Below are 11,197 nucleotides of genomic sequence, written 5' to 3'. Positions count from 1 at the left end.
TAATTTTAAAAATTGAGAATTCTAAGACAGTTTTTCTAAAAATCATCTTAAAATGTAAACATTTTAAGATGACTTTTCAAAGAATAGTCTTAGTATATATATATATATATTAAATATGCTGCCATATAAACACACTCTAAATAAAAAAATGAGATTTAGTTACATAATGTTCTGAAGCATAAATAGTTATTCATGATTTTCATAACAATTAATTAAATTATTGAATAAAATAAAATTAAAAATTATTAAGTTCCATTGTTAAAGTATAAAGAATAAAATTTTCGTAAAAAAGTACTAGTATAAAGAATAAAATTTTCATAAAAATGGACTAGTATAAAGAATAATCACATAGAAAAGTATTAAGAATAAAACCTTATGACAAGTCTGAAATTTTTATTAATGAGCATGAAAGAACTTGGCTAATACACATGATAATAAGTGCTAGAGGCTCTAGAGAAAAAAAAACTTATAATCTTTGATGAGTGAAACTATAAGAAGAGCAAACTCATTTTCTACTCTTTCCTAAACTCTTGTTGAGTTTTTCTAACTTGTCTAGTGTACTTTTCTCTTGGGCAAAGATTTTTATTTATAGTGTTAAAGAGATATAAATTTGAGTTTTTTAAAATAGAGATTTGATTTCAAAATACCTCATATCTTCTTATTTTAAGACACTTTTTAGTTTAAGACAAAGATATTTTCCAAATAATCCCATGATTAATTGCAACAACTAATCATATGATTTGATCATGATAAGTGTCAATAGAATTTTAATTCTTATAAATGTGGACAACTTACACATTTAAGTAATGAATACTCTTTAACAAATAATATAATAATATTCTACTAAAATATTTATTTGATTAAATTAAATTCTATAATTTAATTATCAAATAAGTTATTTTCTTATGCAAAAATTGGAACACCCGTTTGTGTGTGATTTTATATGTTCAATGTTAAGCTAATAGTAAATTAATCGTTATTAATTCACTAATCAAGGTAAGCTTCCAACAACATTCCTTAACATTCAGATAACATGAAGTAACAATCTTTACTTTCAAGAACCAATAATAAGTAATATTATTTTCTTCCATCATTTACATCTCAATTAATATTAGGGTCAAACTCTAATAAGTTAACATATGCCTTAAGAAATTCATTTCTCCTCTCATTCAATTGTCTTAACCAAGGTCTTAGTAGAACTCAAACTCATTGCCTAGTATTCATATCCAATGTTCATTCAACTAGTATTCTAAGACATTAGGTGTTTGAAATTAAAATATAGTAAATATTTTTTTTACATAATAATGAATAACTTGTTATTAATATGATAATCTCAAACCAAAGAAAACTATTATATTTCTTCTTGAGAATTTTTTATTGACAATTTCAAGTAATGTTAACCATTAAAAATTATCAATTGAGTCAATTCAATGATCACATTCACATGTACATAATCTATATATGTAATTTAATAAATAAGATCTATTAATCTTTGTCAAATAAGGACAATTGCATATATATATTGATCTATCTAGATTATTGATGTTCTATTCACAATAATTCCATGACCAATAACAAATTAAAATCATAAACGACTTGTTTCTCATTATCATAATCTCTATTTTGATAATAAGTTCATAATTTTAATCAAGAACCTTATCAAATCAATTATTTTGTAGTTGAATATGATAATGAAATACTAGTAATACTTTATTATTAGAATTGTAATTGGTTATACGATGGATTAAGTCTTGGACATACACACTTATCCCTAATACCCCCCAAGACTGATATCTCCGAGGTCGATTGCTCCAAGGATGACATTTGTAGGTCGATCTCTCTTGGTCAGAATATTTGGAACCAACCTCTTTGGACTAACCACCTTAGTCTAACACTAAGTATCCCACAGACAACATGTGAGGAACACCCCTCCCGCGATATAGGGTTAGTTCCTATCTCCTTCCACAATACACAAAACTAACTCTGCATAATATGGAATCATCTATTAGCCTAAGTCGAGTATTTATATTCCTTTAAGAACCCTAGAACGGGGGTCACACACTTGAATGCTTGGACATGTCGTCTATATCGAAACAAACACAATCATGTTTTTGATTTTGGAATACAATTTTAAATTCTTTTTTGACTAATTCAATACATAAAATTTGTTCAATTAGTGTTCTTACCAAAATTTGAAACTTGGATACGTTAGGGCTAACACGGTTAATGTGGGGTCCCAGACCTTACACATCGACTTGGAGAGATGCCTTTGTCAAGAGGATATGAGTGGAGACCTACAAAACAAAAGACTTTACTACTCAAATAAGAATATGGGAATAGGTGCAAGTATGCTTAAGCTCGAGGGATGAGCAAATGTGTGTAGAGGATTAGGTGGAACTTGTATTTATAATAGTAGAGCATGACTGTCGGTCTTTGTTTGTAGGGACTGTTATAACCTTTGTAAATAATTCTTTGCTTGTAGATAATAGTCGAAAACTTATAAATAATGTTAGAAATAAACATTTATTTATAGATAAAAGATAGAAAATAAATGTACATTGTAGATAATATTTAACCTTATAGATAATTAATTACCTGTCAATAGATAAGGTTAGTCAAACATATTTAAATATTAAGAAGTTAAAAATGACTTGTTTATTGGGAAGTCCAATTGAAGACCGACTATTTGTGGGTCCTGAACAATATAATTAGATTTACATATATAAAACTATAAAATCTAACTTATGTTCAAATCAAAATAGGACATAAATACACATAAAAAAAATCTTTTTCTTTTCCTGCTGCAATGTAATGCAAATTTACAACTGCTGAGAAAGAGAAATTGCATGTGCTCAAAAGGCAAATAGTAAAAAGAGAAAAAAAAAAATTCAAACGTGTTGTATTGTGTTGTTAAAGTCGTATGCTTGTTCAAAAGTTAGAAAAAAGAAAAAGTATTGGATTGTTCTTAGTAGTTGGTTGGACTTCTCCTTAATCCCAAAAAAATAAGTAAGACAACCAAATCTCATTTTTTAAATAAAAGCATTCTCAAAAATATAATCTTAACCAACTAAAAAATCTGTCTCAATCATATTTAATAATTGAAAAAAATTAATACGTCAACGTAAATTCCACGAAATTGTAATAATAAACGTAGGAAGTAAAAAAGGTGATGATCGATCTAGGATCTAGGTACGCGTAATAGATGGTTCAAAATCTGAAGTCTGAACCGTGTGAAAGTCAAAGATGGCTCTCGGAAGGATGCAGAGAGAGCGAAGGTGGACCCAAAAAAGATACGTTTGGTCTTGTCTGACCATCAATAACGTTACTGTTTGTTAATTTTTAATAAATAAAATAAAAAAGAATGATTGTGACAGGAGAAGCGACAAGTGCAGGTGGGATAATCCTCTCTGCTTCATTTCCAAAAACAACAAACAAGATCTCTCTGATTTGGATCCTCCGAATCTCCCCTCTTTTCATTTTCACATTCTTCTTATTATTTATTCACCCTTTTCCCCTTCCTTCACCATTCATTTTCTTTTATGATACCATTCTTTTTTCTCTTTATCTCTTTCATCAATACTTCATCGTTTTCGTTAAGGGATGGCTTCTGCCGGCGATGTTTTCAGGCAGGGTTTGCCGGAAGTTTGTGCTGCCGGGAAGTTACACGTGCTTGCTGTTGATGACAGCCACGTGGACCGCAAGGTCATTGAACGGTTGCTCAAAATCTCGTCTTGCAAAGGTTAAGAGCCAAAGATGGAGACTTTGAGTGTCTTTTGTTTTGTTTTTTTTTTTTTTTTTTCTCTCTTGGGTTCTGATGGTTGTTCTTGGATATGGGTTTTGGCAGTGACGGTGGTGGAGAGTGGAAGCAGGGCTCTGCAGTATCTGGGGTTGGATGGAGAAAAAAGTTCCATTGGTCTTGATGTGAGCAAAATGCAAACTTGGCTTTTGAATTGTTAAAGGCACTTCTTTTTAGTGTTTTAAACAATAGGGCTTACTTGGAAGTGATGCTTATGTTGTTATTTTGATGACTGTTTCGGCAGAGTGTGAAGGTTAATTTGATAATGACGGATTATTCCATGCCCGGGATGACAGGATATGAATTGCTCAAGAAGATAAAGGTGAGAAATGAGACATGGTCGTTCTTGTTTTAATTTCTTGTCGAAGATGAATGTATTAGAAGAGAGAATTGTTAATGTTTTCCTGATTTCATAGTGGTGGTTTCCCCCCTTTTCTCCTTGATTTTTAATTCTTCTATCTGTTAATATCTGCAGGAGTCATCTGTTTTTAGAGAGGTTCCAGTGGTGGTTATGTCGTCTGAGAATATCTTGACCAGAATTGATAGGTAAGCTCTTGATTAAGATAAGATGCTGTTTGGTTCTTCTTTGGTTTTAGGAGATAGAAGCCTTTATTTTTCTGGCTGATTTCTTTGATAAAATTGCTTGATTTATGTGATGATATTTACTAGATTGTGATGATGTTTGTTGATTTGCCTATGCTAATGGCTTGGTGAGCTAAAATATCAGAAAGTTGATGAGTTACACATTGCTGCATCCGTATCTTGTTTTCCCGGACTTGATTCACATCTAGACTTGAATTGCATTGATGAAAGACATGAATATGTTTTTGGATATGATTAGATCACGTAGGGTTTGGACAAAATAGGTGTATTTTGGGATTAAAGTTGAGAGATCTTAAAAGTACTTTTAATTCAAAAGCAACAAATTTTTCCTTCATATGTTTATACATTGGAATTCACAAAAGTACTTTTGTAACTTTAATCCAAACATATATGAGATCACTGAGGGCTTGGAGTTTGGACACATCGATAGATCACATGGTGTTTAGTCATGCGAAAAAGGGAGGGAGAGTGGAGACAAGGATATCTGAGGAAATTATTTAAAGAGTCCAAGGGAATATTATGGTGAATAATTTTGATTTTATTAGAGGTCAATGATATTGTGTATCCTGTGTAGTTGATCTCACCTAATGGGATAAGGTTATTGATGTTGTGTTAGATCCCCATGCTTTCTCATTATAGGTTTGTTCTAGTAAAATTCATCTGTTAAGACTTGATTCATCAATAATCTCATCATGTTAGTCACATGCAGCGTTTTGGAAACATGTTACTTCCAACTTGCAATTGTGGCTACAAGGATTGAAACATGATGAAATCCAGATTTCCTCTTGCCTAATGGTCAACTGTTGTAAAGGATCCTGTTGGCATGGCAGCAATTATTGTCACTATAATTGCCACATAATTATACATCTAATCAATACTTCTATTCATCTACACATGAAATTATTGGCCAACACCGTTAGGTTGTGTTCAGTTGTTCACCCTCAGTGTTTCTATGGATTATAAAATTCATAGTTTGTTAATAATTACTTCAAGATTTGAACAAAGTTCTATACCGTATTCTTTATCTTTACCTCTCAAATTTGATAATTATTTTGACTTGTAGACCCAATTATTCATTGTTTGTTTTTACTGATTGGCAGTTGCTTGGAGGAAGGAGCAGAGGAGTTTCTGTTGAAACCTGTCAAGTTGTCAGATGTAAAACGCGTAACAGATTTCATAATGAGAGGTGAAGGGATGAAAGGAGTAAAAATATCTAAAAAAAGAAGCCGATCAGATGATTGCATTCCATCTCTATCAACTGCATTCTCATCAGTTTCTCATCCCTGTGATATATCATCACCTCCATCGCCATGTGTATTGCAACCGAAGAAATCTAGATTGAGCATATAGATTGAGCAGTGATGTATGTCTCCTCCATTTTTGCCAAACCATTGTTCATATTCAAAAGCCTCAGATGTAATTTGCGTTTTTACACTAAACATTGCTGACAACGAGTACTAGGATTAGGAATGAGGAAGAGGATGACAGAATCATTTTGTTCTTTAGTTCGGTGGCTTACATATTTTTTTTGTTCATTCTGATGCTGTACAGAGAAAGTTCATTAAATTAATGAAACCCTCTATTTTGAGGGGTCTTACCTCAAATATTTGTTTACTATGTCTCTTTATATTCACTTGACTAACATTCTGGATTGTGTGAAATTTTTGGACCCTCTACTTAGCCTATGTTTGGATGGGAGTTGAAATAGAAAAGTTAGAAACTGAAGTGAATTTTAACTGAAAAATATATTTTGTAATGAAAAGAGAGGAAAAAATATTAAATATAAGAGAAGGACAATTTTGCCCCTAGTAATGGAAGACCAACTTGACCAGAGTTGGCTTTGACAGACTGCACAAGAGAAGTAATGGAAGACAAAATAGAGAGCTCTGTACAGTCCAATTTGACTGCATTTTATACTGAAGAGAACCGTTTCAACTCTTCTTCCCTCTTTCTATTTAATTCCATGCCAATTCACTCCAAACAAACACTCTAGAGTTGTCATTTTTCTCTCATTTTTTTTATGTATTTTATTTGTTTGATTTATTCCCTTTTGGAGCTGCATAGACATTGTTGCCGTAGGGGTTTCACTTAAAGGTGCCTTATTTTATGCGAAATATTGATCACCATCCCAACTAGCATTCCCATGTTTAATGAATGTTTGCCTAAGTTGTGGTTAAGGGTCTGAGTCTAACTAATGGGGATTTGATTCTACATTTATCCCACACATTTAGGTAAATTTCATGTTAACCGTCTTAGCGCATGCATATTTGGACACTCATTAAGTGAAAAATCACTTCAATTTAATTTAAAAATGTGAAAGTTATAACTATTAATTCACGGTTAAACATGATAAATTACAAGGACAATGTGCATCTGAACACACCGCAGAAAAACTACGCCATCTTGTTTCAAAGTTAGGCGCATCCAATCATTTACTATGCATAATCAAACACCCATAAGCCTCTGCCTCTATCTTACCAAGCATTCTAATTTTTAATGTTCAACACAATTTTGTTTTCAACTTTGTCATATGAATAAGAAACACCATCTACTGGTTTGGAGTACATGATTTGTCCCTCAATTCTAGCTTTAAACATACTGCTTTCTGAATTCTCCTTAGGATATGGAAGCAATCGTACTTGAAATTATTTTGATGAAGAGCATATATAACTGAATCATCCGACAAGGCATTTACACCTCTCCCCCAATGTGTATAGGTAGTACAGTAAAAAAGCATGCAACAATCAGCAAGTGAACGTGAAATTGTCTAAAGTCACTCGAAAAATAAAAGGTTGTACATAGATTTGGATAGAACATCATATTTGCACGTCATGACTCATGCAGGTGTAACTAGCAGCATCCAGCGTGTAACATTCGATATGGGAGATCTTAATTGATTATTGATAATTAATAATTACTATTGACCTCAAATCCGCAAATATTGTTAGGGTGATCTGTATCTAAGATATTGTTTTCTGTATCTAAGGTATTGTGTGCTTAGATTCTTGATGACCTTTACAGTTTTATTCCTGTAAAAGACGTCTTAGTGAGTGAGTTAAAGAGAAAAAAATATATATAAACGACTTTTAACTTAGACTCTTAAATAATATAAAACTTTATAATTACATAAACAATTGTACTTGTAAATAATATAAAACTTTATAATTACCTAAACAATTGTACTTGTAGGTTGTTATATATCAAAGAGTAAATTATACCTCAATATTTAGATATATTAATAAATGTTAGCTCTATTTTAATGGGAATGAACATTTTTACAAGATATTCATAGTGTTTGGCATTTTCCTTTATTCCTTGGTGACGTGCTAGGAAGGTTACTTCTCAATTCTCTAAAAATTCTCAACTGAATCACCTACAGTTGTTTATCACAAATCCCGTTTCTGTTGAAACTTTCTAATGTAGTATCTGAATAAAACCAAAAATCTAAAAGCTGAGATGCCACTCTTGTCGAGTGAACATGGTCAAACTAGTTTTCTTTTCTCCACAATCATCAACAGAATTGGAGGAATAATAAAGATTATATTATAGTAGTATTCCAGGAAGTTCTTGTTGTCTCCAACAATGGGGTAATACCAATGTATTTTACTGTAGTTGTTATCAAGCCACAAGTTTTGCATTGATAACAAAGTTTCCAGTTCTCCTAGGCTTAGGGCCTAGAATTTTATATAGCAATTCTTTCTGTGTGTATTTGGGTTTAGGCCGAAAAATTGATTTTGAGTCTATAGTTAATTTTAGATAAATTTTTATATTTTTAATTTTAGGCTAAAAAAGATTTCAAAATTAATTTTAGATCTAGAATTAATTATTAGTTGAAACAATTTTAAGTAATTTTTTATTAAATAAAAAAATATATTAAATTTTAGATTTTATAATAAAAATATCTAAACATAAATTACGATTTATGTAATTTTAAAATTAATTTTCACCGAAATCAATTATATTTAAAATTAATTTATATCCAAACACATCCTATATGTCACAGAAATTATGTTATGTTCCTTTAATCATGTCACACGGCAGCTAGCAAGTGAGTCCAAATTCCGTGATCTTTCTCATTGTCCAGCGTGATTCTTGTAAAAAAAACAGTAACACCATAAATAATTACGTTGTATCTACCAAAGAGAGCATAGGACAACCATTACTAACCAGTTTGAGGCACACTACCAACCAAAAGTTATACAATAAATAAGCAGCATTCTATTTCGACCCCTTCAAGCTAAGATTCCGACATCCTTCCCTCAGTGCAATGCAACAACAGCTGGAGCAAGATTGAGCCTCACAAGTAGTAACCATATTTTCATAGACGGCAAGCAAGACACAACATAGGAGCATTTATTATGTCTATGATAAACGTCAATTAGTATGTGTGCCTAAATTGACAATTGCAATAAAATTGGAGGTGGGAGGGCACAACCACCGTCAACAGAGGGAGCATTTATCACTGCCCATAATTTTCTTAATAATAAAAAACACTGAACCGGTGGTTACACTCTTAAAACTTAAAAAAGCATTAATTGTTTTGCGATTTACCCATCCTAGACCCTGATTGAACTTTGATTCAGTAAAATTTTAAATTATTACTATATTGCATTATACTTCTTGTAAGATAGTGAACAATAATAGTACAAGTGACTAAGTGTTATCGTTGAGAGAAACGACTAGGACCGGTCCTTGGGTCTTGTAGCATTAAAGGATGTATTCTATGTCTCTACGATGTGTAACTTTGTCTTGAGTTTCTTATCAGCATCTCCAACGTCCTTACATGTTCCTTTTTTTTTTTAACATATTAAGTGAGTTTCAATATTATATATAGTTAGTTTTACATTCTGTTATCCCTTGAAATATTTTAAGTTAGCCCGGATGAATTGGAATGAATATTTAATCGAAAGGAATTTGTTGTGATTTCGGATACAGTGATGAGATTCGACCGATATAGAAGATAATTCGATCAATCCATTTCAGTTAATTGTTAATATTTCTTGCGGTAACATAATTATAAGTAATTCTTACGTTTTATTAATATTATTTTTATTATGTTATAATTAATGAAATTATGAAATAATAAAATTAAAAAAACCAAGAATATCATTTGTACTATTTTTTAAGAAATAAAATTTGAAAATTAAAAACATAACCAATTTTCTTGAACTAGAAATGATTTAAAATGATGAAAAATAGTTAAATCAAACTAGTAAAATAATACTTAATTTTGATGATTACGTTTCCGAAAATGCATGATTGAATTGTTACGGCAATTCCAACCTACGTTTCCAAAAACATAACTTTTGATGCTTCTGTAGTGAAGTGGCATTGGACTTCGTGCTACAACAAGTCCACCGTTAAAACAAACATGTGCTAAGTAGGCATCCAACGAGGATGACCGAAATAACACCATAAACCGAAGATAATTAGACTAACTTCTTAATGCATGAGTGTGGTTTGAAGTGGATCGACTGAGTTCATTTACAGTCTCCTAAATGCTAACCCTAAAAAGTGAAGGTTTATGTCATGTGCTAACTGAGATGTGGCTTGGTTGGAACTTAAAATGGTACAAAATCTGAACTTGAGGTGATATGCCGTATCTCAACCAAGTCCAAGGTGTTACTCGAATAAGATTTTCCAATAAAAGTAAAAATAATTAAGTTACAAATATCTTGTAAAATATACTTTTTGCTTCAAAATCACATACCGAATCAAACATTGTATATACGGCGTATAAAAGTTAATAAGAAAAGCATACTTACAAATTTTACATGACATAACATTTAAGAATACAACATATTGAAAAAGGGGGGCGGGTGAAGGCGCCGGGGAGACAAACCTTCTCGTGCTTTACTTAACCTAGTCCTCTCTAAGTGGTTTGTATATTGTAACTTCAAATTGAACTTGTATTTAACTCCAAAAACTATTTTTTGAACAAAAAAATTGATTCAAACTAATAAACCATTAACCTATAGGATTAACGTAGTGATGGAAGATTATATTAAATTTACACGTGAAAAACAGTCTATTTAACAGGATAATTTATATTTTATTTTTTCTGTTTGTAAAATTCTCTACCGTTGCGCGTTTGGTTTGTTTTTAACGTTTTCTTTGGCTTCTCTAATTAGTGGGTTGAACAAATTCAACAAATTACAAAATGGATATAAGAGTCTTCGATAAAACGGTAATAAAATCAACTTTTTTAGCCAACTAAACTTATTTTACTAGTTAAAAGAACTAGTTCAAGTAAGATAAACATGTTTGATAAAATGGAAATAAAATAAAATAAAAATTATCTTTATTTTGAAGATAGAAAATGATTTGAAATAAATTAAAATATTAAATTTTATAATTATTTGAAAAATATATTATTATCAAATTTCAAGTTATAGCCTAATAATTAATGTCATTCTGTATTTTTTTTTTACATTTATCAATTAAATTAATAACTATATGAATTTATTAAATACTTTCAATTAAGCTAATTTTTCTCATCTTTGAACTAACTTACCTCTTAATTTTGCCAAATGCACCCTATATGAATTTTTTAGTATAACTAACTAATTCTGTCCCTTCTTTTTCACCTTTGCTAACATCCAAATTTTGGCCGACTAATATATAGTTTCATTGGTAATGAACTTGGAATTGCCCTTTATGGCCAATTTAAGCTCCTACTGACATGGCACCTATGACAACTACCTCATTGAAAATATCAACAACCATGACCAAGAACATTGAAAACATACTACACAAGTGATATTTCGAGAGTTCCATTTTATTTTTCTTGTCATCTAA

General features: G+C 31.0%; 1 protein-coding gene across 1 annotated transcript; it reads left to right on the top strand.

The window, feature by feature from the left end:
* Nucleotides 1-3,429: 3,429 nt before the first annotated feature.
* LOC114409783 (two-component response regulator ARR6-like) lies at nucleotides 3,430-6,013 on the top strand. The gene is made up of 5 exons (XM_028373369.1): nucleotides 3,430-3,739; nucleotides 3,845-3,921; nucleotides 4,041-4,118; nucleotides 4,272-4,342; nucleotides 5,500-6,013. The coding sequence occupies exons 1-5, from the start codon at nucleotides 3,601-3,603 to the stop codon at nucleotides 5,747-5,749; spliced, it is 615 nt and encodes a 204-aa protein (XP_028229170.1). The 5' UTR covers nucleotides 3,430-3,600; the 3' UTR covers nucleotides 5,750-6,013.
* Nucleotides 6,014-11,197: the final 5,184 nt, after the last annotated feature.

Source organism: Glycine soja, chromosome 4, assembly GCF_004193775.1.
Source record: "Glycine soja cultivar W05 chromosome 4, ASM419377v2, whole genome shotgun sequence".
Classification (NCBI taxonomy): Eukaryota; Viridiplantae; Streptophyta; class Magnoliopsida; order Fabales; family Fabaceae; genus Glycine; species Glycine soja.
This window is presented reverse-complemented; position numbering and strand designations above follow the sequence as displayed.